Genomic DNA, 17,264 nt, shown 5'->3' on the forward strand with positions numbered 1-17,264 from the left:
GTGCATCAAAGCTCTCTAAACTGTGAATCTATCCATATATATATATAAATATAATGCTCATCAGTTCTACAGGTAATCGTTTCATCCTTGCTTCTTAATTGTTCTGTCATGTGTGTTGGGCTTACACTGCTCGACGGCTTTCCTTCCCATCCATCCATTCATTGAGAAACAGAAACAAGACAATAGATCTTCAAAATTAGATGTTTTTTTAAATGTTTCATGACAGTAAAACAGCTCCTCAGCCAGCATTACACATCACATGTTCTAGAGAGCTGCCGGGGCATCAGTGCCTATAGCACGATGAACACGTGTCGACTGATCCCTGTTGGTCTGTAACAGAAGATACACATCAATGTATTGCTTGTATCAAAGAGCTCCGCTGAGGTTAACAGCAGGAACAAGCAGACGGGTGTCAGCGATGAACAATGTCAGTTGTTTCCATAATCACATTTTTGACAGGCAATGTATTGAACAAGAGGCAGTGAAATGCAATCACACGTCAACAGTCAAAACTAATATATATTAAGTAAAACTATACACAGACATAAAAGGTAGATGGGGGGTGGGGAGTGTGTTTTTCTACATGAACCTGAACAAACCCTTTTTCAGTTCTCGGGTCGGTTATTAAGGAAGACTTTATCAAACTACGGGTGCGCTTCTAAAATGTAGATGGCGATGATTTAAGAAGGCGTGTAGAAACATCGGCGGGACAGGCTATTCACATCCGATAAAAGAGTTCTGCAAGACGAACAACTCATAAGTGCAACATCAGGACACACAATAAACAAACCACAGCACTGATCGCTTAATTTAAAAACAAAACTCAAGAAAACACACACAAAAGACAGCGAGTGTTTAAATAAAATCAACATACAAACAGAAATCCAGCACTGAGCGTCAGTCGGAGGAGCCAAGCTGCAACCTTTATTTCTGAGTACTCGAGTAAAATAAAGTGCCGATAGCAGCTGCTCGTGTGTCCACTGAATAGAAACCTTCTTCCTAGCAGCACTACACAATTTGGTCCGAACCACTCAAACCCAATTTTTGCAGGCTAATTAATGTCCTAATCATTTGTGCTAAGCTATTCCAAGTGCTTCAAATACTAAATCCAGAACGCTGAACTCAATCTAGTTCAAGTGAGGTTTTTCTTCACGTATGCATTTTAATTATCAAAAGAGTCACACCAGATCAGGACCAGACTTTGTGTCCGGGTGTGAAAGCCTTTCAGCAAATACTTAACAGTGATTACTTACTATGCAAATGCATAATTGGATTAAGTGCAAATTGCATACAAATGCCGCAGGGTGCATTAGCTCCAAAGCTTTGGCAAACATTCGAACGATTTCATTCCAAACTTTGAAAAATACTCGACTGCTACTCTGTTCGCTCGATGGTATGCAAAGTGAGTCGTCGCTTTAAGACAGTTTTCTTAAAAAAATAGCTTGTTTATGGAAAAAAAAATCCATCTCTTTTGGGGAATATTTGCTCGTAAAATTCAGATAGCGACGCTTCCCTTCCGATACGGCTCCGACGCTCTTTGGTGGAGCAGAACGACCGCGTCTCCGTGAGGTCTTTGGAGAAGTACAAGATCTCACTTTTTCAAGGGAAGAATTTGCAGCTACAGAGTACCTTCACGAAAATGTTGGAGCAAAGATGTAACGCCTAACCTTCCGTTTCAGAACTGGGACGACTGGAGCCCTAAACGCTGCCGCTGCTACACCAGTCTCTAATGTTGCACTAATGACAGAAGTATCACAGGTGATGACAATGAGACGGTCGCCTTTAGCAGCGCTGTAGCAGTGCAGTCTGGGTGATGAAGGCTGTGCAAAAATGGCATTCTGAGGTGAGCGTTTTTCTCCCGTCCTCTCAACCCTTTCCCGACGATAGGCCCAGGTTTTAATGGTGGGACTGGGAAGAAGATGAGGAGGAGGAAGAGGGATGGGAGGGCTGGGAGAGATGGGAGGGCTGGGAGAGATGGGAGGGCTGGGAGGGCTGCAGGCTGTGTGTGCGTGAAGGTCGCTGGGGTCGCTTCTGCGGAGAGGCGGAGTCAGGATCCGAGGCGTCCAAACCCGGGCTGCCTTCATTCACGTCTGTGTCCAACTGGGCCGGAGACTCAAAGTGAACGCAGTGGAACACCTGAGGAGAGAAAGACCTGCGTGAGTCTGGTGAGAAATGTGAAGTCTTCTCATCATTATTAGCTTGTAGCAGAATTTGACTAGATTGCAAATGAGATAAGATAAAACAAGATGGGCCTTTACTGATCCCTGTTGGGAAATCCAGGTGTTGTAGCAGCAACCGAATAAGACAGAAACACAGATAGTACACATGGGATAATAACAATACAAATACAATAGGAATAAACATGTAGTAATAGTACGAGAGAAATATATAAAAGGTTAAATACATCAGGGTATATGCAGGAATCCTGAAGTCAGATGTAAGACCTTTTAAGACCCTTTCCATACATTTTAAGACCTCATCGCCACTTTGAGTTTTAACCGGTTACCTTGGCGACACACTTTACCTCACATTGACTATATACAGTATTGATTGTTCTTCCTCCTTATCTTCCAACCATTTGCGGTATTTTTGGAAGTTTAAGTATATTTGGATCTTTAAGTATATTTGGACCTTTAAGTATTTTTGGAACTTTAAGTATAATTGGAACTTTAAGTATATTTGGGTCTTTAAGTATTTTTGGAATTTGCAGTATTTTTGGATCTTTAAGTATATTTGGAACTTTAAGTATTTTTGGAACTTTAAGTATTTTTGGATCTTTGGACCCTTTCCATACATTTTAAGACCTCATCACCACTTTGAGTTCTAACCGGTTACCATGGCGACACACTTTACCTCACATTAACTATATACAGTATTGATTGTCCTTCCTCCTTATCTTACAACCATTTGCGGTCTTTTTGGAAGTTTAAGTATATTTGGATCTTTAAGTATATTTGGAAGTTTAAGTATGTTTGGAAGTTTAAGTATATTTGGAACTTTAAGTATATTTGGATCTTTAAGTATTTTTGGAATTTACGGTATTTTTGGAACTTTAAGTATTTTTGGAATTTGCAGTATTTTTGGATCTTTAAGTATATTTGGAACTTTAAGTATTTTTGGAACTTTAAGTATTTTTGGATCTTTGGACCCTTTCCATACATTTTAAGACCTCATCACCACTTTGAGTTCTAACCGGTTACCATGGCGACACACTTTACCTCACATTGACTATATACAGTATTGATTGTCCTTCCTCCTTATCTTACAACCATTTGCGGTCTTTTTGGAAGTTTAAGTATATTTGGATCTTTAAGTATATTTGGAAGTTTAAGTATGTTTGGAAGTTTAAGTATATTTGGAACTTTAAGTATATTTGGATCTTTAAGTATTTTTGGAATGTACGGTATTTTTGGAACTTTAAGTATTTTTGGAATTAGCGGTATTTTTGGATCTTTAAGTATATTTGGAACTTTAAGTATTTTTGGAACTTTAAGTATTTTTGGATCTTTGGACCCTTTCCATACATTTTAAGACCTTATCGCCACTTGGAGTTCTAACCAGTTACCATGGCGACACACTTTACCTCACATTGACTATAATGCAGTATTGATTGTCCTTCCTCCTTATCTTCCAACCATTTGGACGCAGACTTGCATTTCCCCATAACGATGTTGCTTAGCAACCGGCGTAAACGGACCTTCGCGCGCTATCGAGCAGTGAGCGTGATACGTCCGGTTCAGATGACGTCACACCCAACGGGATGCCATCAATAAACTACAGAATCACACGACACACCTACGCCATGATTACATTCAGGAAAATGCCGTTTCATACTTTTTAATAGCCTTCATTTTCGCTAAATTGATTTATCAACTTTTAATACTTTTTAAGACCCCGCGGACCCCCTGGATATACATTTATATTGCAGATAGCAGTGCAGGGTAAGTTCTGAGTGTATATATGACGCCCCCATCGTCCTCCATTTGGCTTAAAGACCTGGTATTCTTTAGAACACGTACCATCAGGGGATCTATAGACCGTTTAAGTGTCAGCGCGTGATGGATCATTTCAACAACCTCCTAACACTCAAAAACGAATAGCCGGAAAGCGACTTAATGTTATTTATTTACAACACCTTAATATTTGCTTTACTTTTTTTGTTATTCTCCCACTTATTCATCTATTTATTTACTTATACGTCTTTTCTTTTATTTATTTATTTGTTTTTTAACATGGAACCGTGCTCCTTTGATTAAACTTGTATCTCTAGGGGTTTCAGGGTAGGGGTGCACCGCTCGAGTTTTGCCTTTCTGAATGCAAACAGTTATAAACTGTACTGGCTCTTTGAGCAGGTTTTCTCTCACCGATCGTACGGTTAAATGTTTGTTGTTTGTTTTTCATGTATCGTGTCTTGATATTTGTCTGTTGACGTTACACATGGAGCTGCTGTGATGCAAGTCACATTTCAGACTTGATCTGACCATGAAAGTATTATCGTATCGTACACAATGTCCCATCTTTGCACTGGTTGGGTTCAGGAGGAACCACGAGGCACTTAGTTAAACATGTTTCCGTTTCCTTTCCCATTAGTAGACACAAAAAGAAGCCTGTGTGTGTGTGTGTGTGTGTGTGTGTGTGTCACCTCGTTAGCAGTGTTGTGAGTCCCGACAATACGGATGAAGGAAGCCGGCTGCTTATCAAACTTCAACGTCTGCCATGACCTGAGAGAGGGCGGTGAATAAACAAAACAAAATATGAAACCTTGTGATTGTATATCAGTTAACATACACGGATACGCTGGGGTAAAGACAGGAGAGGAGCCTCACCGACATGCCGCCCTGGTTCGATCCACCACCTTGGTCCACTGCTGCTGGGTGGCGGAGACCTCGATGTAATAACTGTAGGAGCGCTCGTCACAGTCCCACAGCAGCAGCCTGGACAGGAAGTGAAGGAACAATAAACACTACTGATCTCTTTCAAAGTAAACGTCTTATGACTTTGCTATCCATCTATCAATCCATCTATCAATCCATCTATCAATCCATCTATCTATCTATCTATCTATCTATCTACCTACCTACCCGTCTGTCTGTCTACCTACCTACCTACCTACCCGTCTGTCTACCTACCTACCTACCCGTCTGTCTACCTACTCGTCTACCTACCCGTCTGTCTACCTACCTACCCGTCTGTCTACCTACCTACCCGTCTGTCTACCTACCTACCCGTCTGTCTACCTACCTACCTACCCGTCTGTCTACCTACCTACCTACCCGTCTGTCTACCTACCTACCTACCTACCCACCCGTCTGTCTACCTACCCGTCTGTCTACCTACCCGTCTGTCTGTCTACCTACCCGTCTGTCTACCTACCTACCTACCCGTCTGTCTACCTACCTACCCGTCTGTCTACCTACCTACCCGTCTGTCTACCTACCTACCTACCCGTCTGTCTACCTACCTACCCGTCTGTCTACCTACCTACCTACCCATCCGTCTACCTACCCGTCTGTCTACCTACCTACCTACCCGTCTGTCTACCTACCCGTCTGTCTACCTACCTACCTACCCGTCTGTCTACCTACCTACCCGTCTGTCTACCTACCTACCCGTCTGTCTACCTACCTACCTACCTACCCGTCTGTCTACCTACCCGTCTGTCTACCTACCCGTCTGTCTACCTACCCGTCTGTCTACCTACCCGTCTGTCTACCTACCCGTCTGTCTGTCTGTCTGTCTGTCTGTCTACCTACCTACACTACTTCCTCTTTGTAAATCTGCACAGCTCTGCACTTTAATATAGTATTTGATTTAGATTGTGATGGATTGATGGATGTACCTGAGTGATCCGATGCTATAGGGCTGAGCGAGTTGGATGACGATGGCTCCGGAGCCCAGCTGGTGGCAGGTGTAGCCCGAGTCCCAGTCGTAGTTGTGCGTGTCGCCGTTGAGCAAGGCATTTCTGCTGCGGCTCACTCCCTCGATGACGCTGGCACACGATGCGATGGTCGCCACGTTCTCACTCGGCACTGCGGACAGGAGGTCGTGACATTGACTTGGGGGAAACCGGTCTTGCCAACATGAGTTTTACTGTCCTTTGAGATGTTCGTTCAGATTAATTACCGACAGTGAAGAATACATATATGTGTAACTAGTTTAGCTTGTTCCAGAGAAACTGAAACTGGACCAACAACCAATCACATGGATCTCCCTCCCCGGACACACAAGCACGCGGTTTGATTGGCGAGAGCTTGTACTGGCATATGATTCGATTGGCTGACGCTTCCGCCGAAGCTTCAAAAGTTGAACATTGCTCAACTTTCGTCGCGAGCAAATCTACGCTTCGCTCCCACAATGATGGATAGATAGATCTTTTATTTGTCATTGTACCGGTACAACGACATTACAACAGACTCAAGGTGCCAACACGCAACAACAAGACACTATAAACACAACAAGACACCATAAAAACAACAAGACAACATAAAAACAACAAGACAATAAATGGGACTTAAAAAAGACATGATCGGGAATATGTACATAAATAAATAATAAATAAATTAGATTGCACGATTCCCCTCGTATTGCTGAAAACTGAACTCGAGTCTGTTTGAAGGGAAGACATGGTACGGAAGCGCCTGCCTGAGCGCAGCCGTACGAAGTGCTCGTTACCCGGGTGGTGTGGGTCCTTGAGGATCTTGACTGCCTTCTTAAGGCAACGAGGTACCTCCAGGGAGGGGAGGGGGCACCCGACGATCTTCTGGGCCGAGTTGACGACCCTTTGGAGCGCACCCCTCTCTGCGGCCGTGCAGCTGAGGAACCGCACGCAGATGCAGTCGGTGAGGATGCAGTCGGTGAGGATGCTCTCCACGGCGCAGCGGGAGAAGGACAGAAGCAGCTCCTGTCTGAGGTGGTCCCTGCTGTGCCCTCTTGACGGTTGCCGTGGTGTCGGTCCTCCAGGACAGGTCCTCCGCCAGGTGAACGCCCAGGAGTTTGATCACCGAGACTCTCTCCACACAGCCTCCATCAATGTACAGGGGCTGCGTGACAGTTCGGCGAAACGTGACGTCACCCCATTCAAAGTGAATGGGCAGAAGCGGTGAAGCTTCAACGCACGCCGCCGTGTGGACGGGCCGTTAGTGTGTGTCGCTCACCGGTCCGTCACCGCGGGCGGAGCTGCAGGGTTTCTGCTTCACACACGTTGCATCCCGCTATCTTACTGTCTTTTTCGGACACCTTAAAATACTGCCAGACCGGTGAAGCCATGTTGGCGAGCTCGTTTAGCCGCGCGCAGAGAAAAGTGTCATGTATTTTACGTCATGTGATCGCCTCTCCTGACCGGCCTCGATAGAGAGCACCGATCACACTATTAAGAGTGAGCATCCCTAATTATTTGTTTTACTATGTGTTCTCCTTTAATTTAGTTTCATATGAACTTTGCCACTTCCTATTATTACATCATCAACTCATTTAAAATGTGACTTGTACCTGCATGCTGTAACAATGTAACACCTCCCCACTGTTGCACACGACACAATGGATTTCTGATATGTGGCAAGGGCCGTGTCTGAAACTTACCCAGAAGGCCGTTATCCAGGGTAAATGATCGGTTGGTGAACATGCACTCAAAAGCCACGAGGTGGAAGACCTTGTTGACCGTGTTGTGAGTTCCCACGATGCGAACGTACCTGAGACACAAAGAAGGCAGCATGTGATTGAGCAACACTATTTGATAAGACTGCTTTAGTTGAACCTCGTAGTGCCAAATGAACACGGTACCTAAAGTAGGGTTGCCAGAAACTGACCATGATCACAATCGATTATTCGGCAGCCCTGGCGAATAATAATCGAGGCTTCCTCCAAGTTTACAGTAAAACAAACTGGTGGTGTGACCAATGACCATTTACAATTTGTAATACTATTATTAGCATATATATATATATATTTTGGTTGAAACTAAGCCATACAAAAAAAAAAAAAAAAAAAACATAAAAAAAATAAAATCGATTTTTAAAAATAATAATCGATTATGGAGACTGGAGCGAATATTCGAATAATCGCTGGCATCCCTAACCTAAAAAGGTATATTCATTGTTTTAGGGGTAAAATTGTGTTAGAATTTGCATTAACGCTATGGCTGGCTGGTTGTGTTCGTGTGTTGCGAGATTCAATCTCAAAGGAAACAACTTGATCGATGTTCTGATTTGTTGGGACTCTTATCTGGAACCACACATGCCCATCTAACACCTGGCGTGTCTCCGCTTCACCTTGATTTGTCTAACAAGGTGAAAACAAGGCTATTAGAACTCTCAAGGCACCGAAACAAGGGACTGACTTGCTTTCCGATGTGGTCTTATGTCCTCTCTGAAGCAATTATAACGTAGTTTGTAAACACTGGGAATACAATGTAAATAGAGTACAGTCAACCTGCTCAGAACTCACTGTAGTTGCCATGGACAACTGATATGGCAGTTAGGGTTCATTTCTCGTGTGTGAGCCCTTGTTTATGGTAAGAAGGCAGGTAGAACATGTAGGAAATGCTACAGCTTGGGTAAAGGGATGATAACTTCACTAGAAGGCAAATGTTTTACCTGCAAACTCGTGGCGTGAAGAACAGATTCTGCCAGGAGCGACAGAGGAACTTTGAATGATCGACAACACGAACCCAGTCCAGCTCATCCATAGACACCTCGATGTAGTAGGAGTAGGACCTAAAACACACACACACACACGTTTATATATAATTTATAAGTCAATAGCGAGGCGAAGTCCCTCCCTTTCCGGGGGAGCTCCGAAGATTATCTTTCGATCCCGTTTGAATTGAGCCACGAATTACACACATGATGTTTGTCAATTTAAAAGATAAGTAAAAAAAATACAAATGTGTCGTAAAACTGAAGTAACACTTTCTTTGTGTGAAACCGCTCAATGAACTACATCTCCCGCCTCGCACCACACACCAAGACGGCCGTCACGTTGAAACATTTCACTTCTTTCTCTCAGAATGAGGCGGAAAGTATTAAAAGAGGTGGAAATCACTGCAAGTCTGGGCGCGTTGAGAGCTGTGCATACACACAAGGGGAGTTAGTCGGTTCCGTAGAGCCAGCATGCGGGACTGGGACTCTGGGATTTGTAGTCTTTCTAGTTGCGTATTTCTCATAGTCTTATATTTCAACAGTTTTACGACAAACTGTGACTCTTTTTACATGGAAATGATTTTTTAAGATTGACAAACATCATATGTGTAATTCGTGGCACAATTCAAACGGGATTGAAAGATACGTTCTCTCTCCGTTGACTTCAATGCATACTTTTTCAGAAATAAGGTCCAACAGGAAGGGGAGGGACTTCGCCTCTCAATGGTATTTTTGTTTATCAATTTGACACTGCTTAAGATTGTACAGTATCCTAATTCTATTGTTTCGTTTCATTATTATTATTTTTTTATTATTGTTTTACACGTTCGAAATAAATCAAATCAAAAAATCAAACTAGTGAGTGCATGCTTTTAGAAGAAGCCTGAACACATAAAATAAAAATGGTCTATATAAAAAGGTAATCCTACATCCTGTCATGTACACAGCTACAGTTGGGATACCTCTGTTATCATGTTACGGCCCGTCTACACAGCAGCGTTAAAAAAATCTTCCAACGCTTCTCTGCCCGTTGACTTTGAATGGGGTGACGTCACATTGCCTCGCTTTTCGCCGAACTGCATTGTGGGGGAGCGAAGCGAAGATTTCCAGGATTTTCAGGATTCCAAAGTTGAGCAATGTTCAACTTTTGAAGCTGAGCTGGAAGCGTCAGCCAATCAAACACGTGTATGCAAATCTGACAGTAGAAGCGCTAGCCAATCAAACCGCGTGTACGCAGGGAGAGCCAGACCGCAGTTCATTTCCTCATATTCCAAACGAGAAGTTACGGTAGCAAATCACCCGGTTCTTTACGACCAGAACTATTACCGGGATACAAACCGGAGGAACCAGGCGTGGAGGGAGGTGGCAGAGGCAGTGGGTGAAACTGGTAGGGTTTCGCCTGTTTGGGGAGTTTATATCCAGTTTACTTTGTTTTAACATTGCTATTGCTTTGTATGTCGGGGGCGGGAGATTCCTGATTGGGTGTTGGTCGCAAAAAATCCCCAAGCGTTTCAGACACGCCCAGCTCCAAGATTTTCAAGATTTTTTCAAAGCTGCTGTGTGGACGGGCCGTTCCTCTCCTGATTGGAAGAGTACATTCAGTATCTTCCCAACACTAACAGTGCAGTCAAAAGAGCTAATTAAATAAGCAACAAGCGTGACTCACCGGCTGTCTCGGTCCCACAGCAGCAGGCGCATGTGGTTGACGATGGACGACTGGCCCAGTTTGACCTGGATCCCGGCGCGGCAGTCGTCCTCGATGGGATGTCTGGAGAAGCCGTGGTCCAGGTCGTAGTTCTGGGTGTCTCCGTCCAGCAGAGCGGACTTCAGCTCGCCTTTCACCACCTGAGCGCCGTACTTCATGGTGGCTATGTTCTCCTCGGGGACTGAAAACCATTGAAGAAGAAGAAGAAATGATTAATGGATGAGGTAATCAGGAAGTGAGGTAGACGTTGAAGCAAGTTTTCATAGTGGCCAAACGGCGGTACTACAGAATCAGAATACCTTTATTCTTCCCACAGACGGGACATTTCCATTTGTTACGGCCCGTCTACACTACAGCGTCGAAAGCTCCCATCTGCTCCGATCTGCCCATTCACTTTCAATGGGGTGACGTCACGTAGCCGCGCTTTTTCGCCGAACTGAATTGTGGGTAGCAGAGCGAGGCGTCTCAGGCGACAGAAGTTGAACAATGTTCAACTTCTGGTCGCCTGAGACGCCGGAGTAGCCAGCGCCAGCCAATCAAATCCTGTTTCCCAAAATCTGACAGCTGAAGCCGTAGCCAATCAAACCGCGTCTAAGCTGGGAGAGATATCCCGCCGTTCATTTCTATATTTCAAAAAAAGTCAGAGGAGAAACTAATTATCGCCGTAGCAAATCACCCGGTTTTGTATGACCAGACCCTCTTCACCTCCCGGGACACAAACCGGAGGAACCAGGCATGGAGGGAGGTGGCAGAGACAGTGGGGGAAACTGGTAGGTTTCGCCTGTTTGGGGAGTTTATATATATATATATATTGCTCCCATAAAATCCCCGGGGGTTTTTGCTTTGTATGTCGGGGGCGGGAGATTCATGTGATTGGTTGTTGGTCGTGTTGCTTGAATAAAATCCCCAAGCTCCAGACACGCCCAGCTCCAAGCTATTTTTGGAGCTGTAGTGTGGACGCTCCGTTACAGCAGAGAAGAGCCAAAGACAGCTTAGTGTTAACTAAGAAGCATGCATACAACAAGTATTAAAGATGACAAAATTAAATAAAATTACACAATTTACAAAATACCCATCTGTAACAGTTCTGAAGATGTAGCAGCCAGGTATATATTGCACAGGAATTAACGGCATATATATATATATATTGCACATCGTGGGTGTTTAACAACAAGGGCTGTTATAGTCTGTGTCGTCTGTCTGTGTGAAGAAGAATACATTATTAATGGAGGAAGTAATAAGCCCCCAGGAAGTGCGGCGGACGTTGAAGCAAGTTTTCATAGTGGCCAAACGGCGGTACTACAACTCCCGTGCCAAAAAGACTTCTTCCCATTGACTAACATTGGGAAAGAGACGTCTGTAAATCAGTGGATACTTTTTTGTAAGCTAAATAAACTACAGAGTATGAACTATTGTTTTGCCTTTATTAGAATCATCAGGTCCTAAAAGGCACTCAACTCAACTGCGCATGCTCGATGAGCTACATACGAGTACCCGATACATGTATATGGAGAAACAGATTTGAGGAGAACTCACTGAGCATGCCGCGGTAGTTCAGGTCCATGTTGCGGCTCTCCGACCGGGTCTTGATGGCGTCCAGCAGGTCGTCGGGGGTCAACAGACCCGACGGTCGCACCGTGTTCAGCATCTCAGTCAGAGTCATGAGCGGCAGCCGCACCGCCGCCATCACTTCCTGGGTGTCTGCGCCCTCCTCGTGCTGCCGGCACCACCGACTCAACGCCTGGAAGATCTCCTTCTCTGTGGCAGCGAACGAGTCCCGGCTCACCACCGTCAGCAGGGCCGCCTGCGGACAGAGACGCTTACTGAAAGGTCACCTGTTATACAAAATCCACTTTGTCTCTTCTACATCAACACGTGTCCCCTCCTCTTCATGTCTCTTCTACATCAACACGTGTCCCCTCCTCTTCATGTCTCTTCTACATCAACACGTGTCCCCTCCTCTTCATGTCTCTTCTACATCAACACGTGTCCCCTCTTCTTCATGTCTCTTCTACATCAACATGTGTCCCCTCTTCTCCATGTCTCTTCTACATCAACATGTGTCCCCTCTTCCTCATGTCTCTTCTACATCAACATGTGTCCCCTCTTCTACATCAACATGTGTCCCCTCTTCTTCATGTCTCTTCTACATCACCATGTGTCCCCTCTTCTTCATGTCTCTTCTACATCAACATGTGTCCCCTCTTCTTCATGTCTCTTCACATCAACATGTGTCCCCTCTTCTTCATGTCTCTTCTACATCAACATGTGTCCCCTCTTCTTCATGTCTCTTCACATCAACATGTGTCCCCTCTTCTCATGTCTCTTCTACATCAACATGTGTCCCTCTTCTCATGTCTCTTCTACATCAACATGTGTCCCCTCTTCTCAATGTCTCTTCTACATCAACATGTGTCCCCTCTTCTTCATGTCTCTTCACATCAACATGTGTCCCCTCTTCTTCATGTCTCTTCTACATCAACATGTGTCCCCTCTTCTTCATGTCTCTTCTACATCAACATGTGTCCCCTCTTCTTCATGTCTCTTCACATCAACATGTGTCCCCTCTTCTTCATGTCTCTTCTACATCAACATGTGTCCCCTCTTCTTCATGTCTCTTCTACATCAACATGTGTCCCCTCTTCTTCAATGTCTCTTCTACATCAACATGTGTCCCCTCTTCTTCATGTCTCTTCTACATCAACATGTGTCCCCTCTTCTTCATGTCTCTTCTACATCAACATGTGTCCCCTCTTCTCATGTCTCTTCTACATCAACATGTGTCCCCTCTTCTTCATGTCTCTTCTACATCAACATGTGTCCCCTCTTCTTCATGTCTCTTCACATCAACATGTGTCCCCTCTTCTTCATGTCTCTTCTACATCAACATGTGTCCCCTCTTCTCAATGTCTCTTCTACATCAACATGTGTCCCCTCTTCTTCATGTCTCTTCTACATCAACATGTGTCCCCTCTTCTTCATGTCTCTTCTACATCAACATGTGTCCCCTCTTCTTCATGTCTCTTCTACATCAACATGTGTCCCCTCTTCTTCATGTCTCTACTACATCAACATGTGTCCCCTCTTCTTCATGTCTGTACTCAACGATCGTTTCAAAAGTCAAAAATACTAAAAATGTTGAGCGTCTTAGTTTTGATTGTGTCTTTGTTTTCTTGCATTTAATTACTGTACATAAAATACTTTGGGTACTTTTTTTTTAAAATGTCTAATTCTTCTTTTGAGTGTTGGTTTAAGAAGGTAAGAATTTGTCAATCCATGGTGCGTTTCCTCACACGTCAACATACATTTCTGCGATTCGAGGCAACAATAGTAGTTCTCCGTGTAATGAAATATAACAAAAAGATTGTGGTCCAAAGACTATACCGCTTCCCTGTCGAATCACCCCCTGTTGTCCTGCCATATAAAGACAGTGTTTCCCACAGAATTTCATTCTATTGGTGGGGGCACCGCACCCCCCCACTGCAAGAAAAGCCAAACGCCCCTTAACCTATTCGGGTGGTCCACGCATCCACCCCCCCCTCGAATAAGAAAATACATGCGAGTTCATGGCTACTGTAGACTACGTTCTTGTTGTGTTGTTAATGAGTGAGACACACCGGAGTTGAGGGTCTGTGGGGTTTATTCTCCCAGAAATATAATTTACAATTTAGCAGACGCCTTATTCCAAAGCGACTTACAATGACCGACTACAGGGACATTCTCCCTGGAGTAACTGAGGGCTAAGTGCCTTACTCAAGGGCACACTGGTGGTGGTGTTCTAGGCGGGATTTGAACTGGCAACCTTCCGATCATCAGCCCACCTCACTATCCATTCACAACATTTAAATAAAAATATATTATTATTTTTTTCATTTTTTTACGATATTTATTTGTGGCGGCCCGTCAGAAATAAATCAATGTATGGGAAACACTGAAGACATGTCTGGCACGTCCTCCCTCACGGCACATCTTTTAAACCCTATTGTAATTCACAAAAACGAAAAGTTAAGTAATTTAAATCTAAATGCATTTAACAAATATTCAAACAATAATAAATTGAAGTAAAATGGCAGGAATAATTAGGGTCAATCCGAATGATGCCACCTCTCAGCTTGGAGAGTAGGAGGAACATGATTTATCTACTATCCAGATTACTGTAATATTTCAAACCAAATGTCAGGATCATTCCCCCAATGAGAGCATGAACCTCTCACCTTGGACAGCAGGAGGAAGCTGTCAGAGTTCAGCACTTCGGGCGCGTGTCGGTCCATGAAGGCGCAGCAGGCGGCACTGAGAGCGCTCAGAGAGTAAAGGCTGGCCACATCGAACACCGGGCAGACGTTGTTGATGTGCAGGATGGTGCGGAGGAACTCGGAGGTGGAGTCCTCTAGTGGCTGGAGGCCGTAGCGGTGCGCCAGGCCCAGGAAGTCCAGCAGAACCTCCTCGCGGGCCGAGCTGAGGCTGGCCCGGCCCGTGTACAGGTAGTGGAGCAGCATGGAGAAGGCTTCGGTGCACGTCTCCTCCAGACACACCTCCGCCTGGGGCTGGGACTCTTTCATCCCGCCGTACAGCAGGGCCCTGAAGCAGACACAAGAAGAACCAAGTGTTAATATTTTCATCAGTGGTCATTCATTTTCTAAAAAAACGTTTTACAGAGTAAATCTTTAGCTATGGAGCTCAAAGGCTTTCTCTCTTGCCGGTTACACCACAAGGTGAGTTCCTTTTTACTTCCTGCTTCTTCACACACATGCTCTCCAGCACAGGTTAGCTCTGAGTGTTATCGATGCTAATGTAAACACCGACCATATTACATCCAAAACAGTCGGGCATTGTTTCTGACAGCAACGTTTCTGATTGGCCCGTGGGTCCACATTTCAGATATTACGTCATGTCGGACGCAACTCTGGATCAGCTCCGTTGTTCCCCGTTTTTAGAGATGTGGGTACGGAGGAAAAGAGAGAGGGTTTTATTTACTGACGCTTTGTGAGTTCCCTGACACACCGGGGAAACGTATCTATAAAATATGTATAAAAAGACGTTAAAAAGTGCATTTTGTATGATAGGAGACCTTTAAAAAAGGATGTGTAGGATTGACAGAAGACAACCAGTGCCAGACGCTATGTTTGTTTTGTAATATGCACTTGCCTGAAGTAGTGGCATCGAGCAGCCAGGATGACCCTGTGTGCCGGGAAGCGCTTCCCCTCCACGATGAAGGTGACATCGCTGTACTCCTCTCCGAGCACCAGGGCGCCCAGCTGCTCCGACAACAGGTGGATGTGGTCGATCTCCGACACGGAGGCCAGTGGACGCAGAGGGTGGCTGTTACTCATGGTGGACAGCTGCCAGACTCACATCTAGAACAGGAGGAAACGTGTCAAACTGAAAGTAAACCAGGCCTTTGGAAAAAACCCAGAGGCACAGCATTTAACTTCACTATTTGTAGCTCATCTAAATCTATTTTACTTGTAACTTCTCCTGCACTTTCAACATTATTTTAAACAGTTGTATTTATACTCTATTTCTTGCACTATTTTTTATAGTTTTTTCTACAGTTTTATGTCTTTATGTTGCATCGTTGTAGGAGCCAGGGATACTCTTGTCATTGCCATATCTACACTGTGACTGTGCATATGACAATAAAGCCTTTGCACTATCCTATGTAATGTAATGTAATGTACATACCATCCTATGTACTTTGCACACATTTAATGTACATACTATCCTATTTACTTAGCTCAAATGTTATATGTATATTATCCTATGTACTTTGCACATCTTAAATGTATATCCTATCATATGCATTTAAGTTTCTGCTACTGTAGTATACGTCTATATTCCTGTGCCAAGTTATTTGTGATATATGTATTTTCCACTGTAGATATTATGTATATGTTTTCTGTTTATGTTCATACTTTATTCCACCTTTTTAAATATGTGTATGCTTGAACACATTGCTGCAGTAACAAATGAATTTCCCAATTATCAATAAAGGGATAAATAAAGTATCTATCAACAGTAGTTAGCTTAATGCTAACTAGAATACCATAACGGCAGGTGTAAACACGTGTAGCTAACTTAACGTCACAAACCGAATATAAGACAGTGTCTGTTCTTATTTAATAGCGAGATAACGGCATTTGGCAGGTTATATAAAGAGTAATTTAGCTGATAGTGGGATTTTTCTTGTTTACAGTCGCTGTCATCTGACACCCGAACAGATGCTAAGCTAAGCTAACAGATTCATATATATCTAGTTTATGATAACAGCGTGCTTTAATCTCATTTTCTGTCTTCTTTCTGAGTTTCAAACTCACCGAGCTGCACACGGTCACTCCTGTGTTGAAGTTTAGAGGATTTAAACGAGGATGTTTGTCCAAAATATGAGAAAATTCAGCACCAAATTCACAATCCTTCCAACATCACACCAACCGGAAACCACTTCTGGGTCAACAATCAAGCACTTCCGGTTCGCGAGACAGTTTTCAAAATAACGGTCCCTTAGAATCGGCTAAGAATAGATAAGCAAGGCAAGGCGGGTTTATTTATAGCGCCTTTCAACACAAGGCAATTCAAAGTGCTTTACAAAGATTAAAAACCGTAAGAGCCTTCAGAACATAAGATAATGGACCTTTATCTCAAAACTGTAACTGGTACTCGATGTGTATTTTGTGAAATGTAATTTGTACAGTTGTATCTTTAATATTCTGTTATGAATGTTTCTTTATTAATATTAAGCTATCTTTGGCTCTTTACTTGCTGTAACAAATGTACATTTTGATCTGATTCTGACGAATTTTGGTCACCATAAATCAGATTTAAACATTAAATCCGTGCGCCAAAGCCTAATTATATTTTTTATTTCAAACCTTTATTTAACCATGTGAATCCCAATGAGATCATCAATCTCTTTTTCAAGGGAGACC

General features: G+C 43.7%; 1 protein-coding gene across 1 annotated transcript; it reads right to left on the minus strand.

The window, feature by feature from the left end:
- Positions 1 to 189: 189 nt before the first annotated feature.
- btbd9 (BTB (POZ) domain containing 9) lies at positions 190 to 16,825 on the minus strand. Its single transcript, XM_034076221.2, has 11 exons — positions 16,656 to 16,825; positions 15,487 to 15,695; positions 14,556 to 14,919; positions 11,878 to 12,145; positions 10,303 to 10,522; positions 8,592 to 8,711; positions 7,579 to 7,688; positions 5,840 to 6,029; positions 4,827 to 4,934; positions 4,643 to 4,721; positions 190 to 2,136 (listed from the first exon to the last, which is right to left on the minus strand). The coding sequence occupies exons 2-11, from the start codon at positions 15,669 to 15,671 to the stop codon at positions 1,897 to 1,899; spliced, it is 1,884 nt and encodes a 627-aa protein (XP_033932112.1). The 5' UTR covers positions 15,672 to 15,695; positions 16,656 to 16,825; the 3' UTR covers positions 190 to 1,896.
- Positions 16,826 to 17,264: the final 439 nt, after the last annotated feature.

The sequence above is a fragment of the Pseudochaenichthys georgianus genome, chromosome 24 (genome assembly GCF_902827115.2).
Source record: "Pseudochaenichthys georgianus chromosome 24, fPseGeo1.2, whole genome shotgun sequence".
In the NCBI taxonomy this organism is placed as follows: Eukaryota; Metazoa; Chordata; class Actinopteri; order Perciformes; family Channichthyidae; genus Pseudochaenichthys; species Pseudochaenichthys georgianus.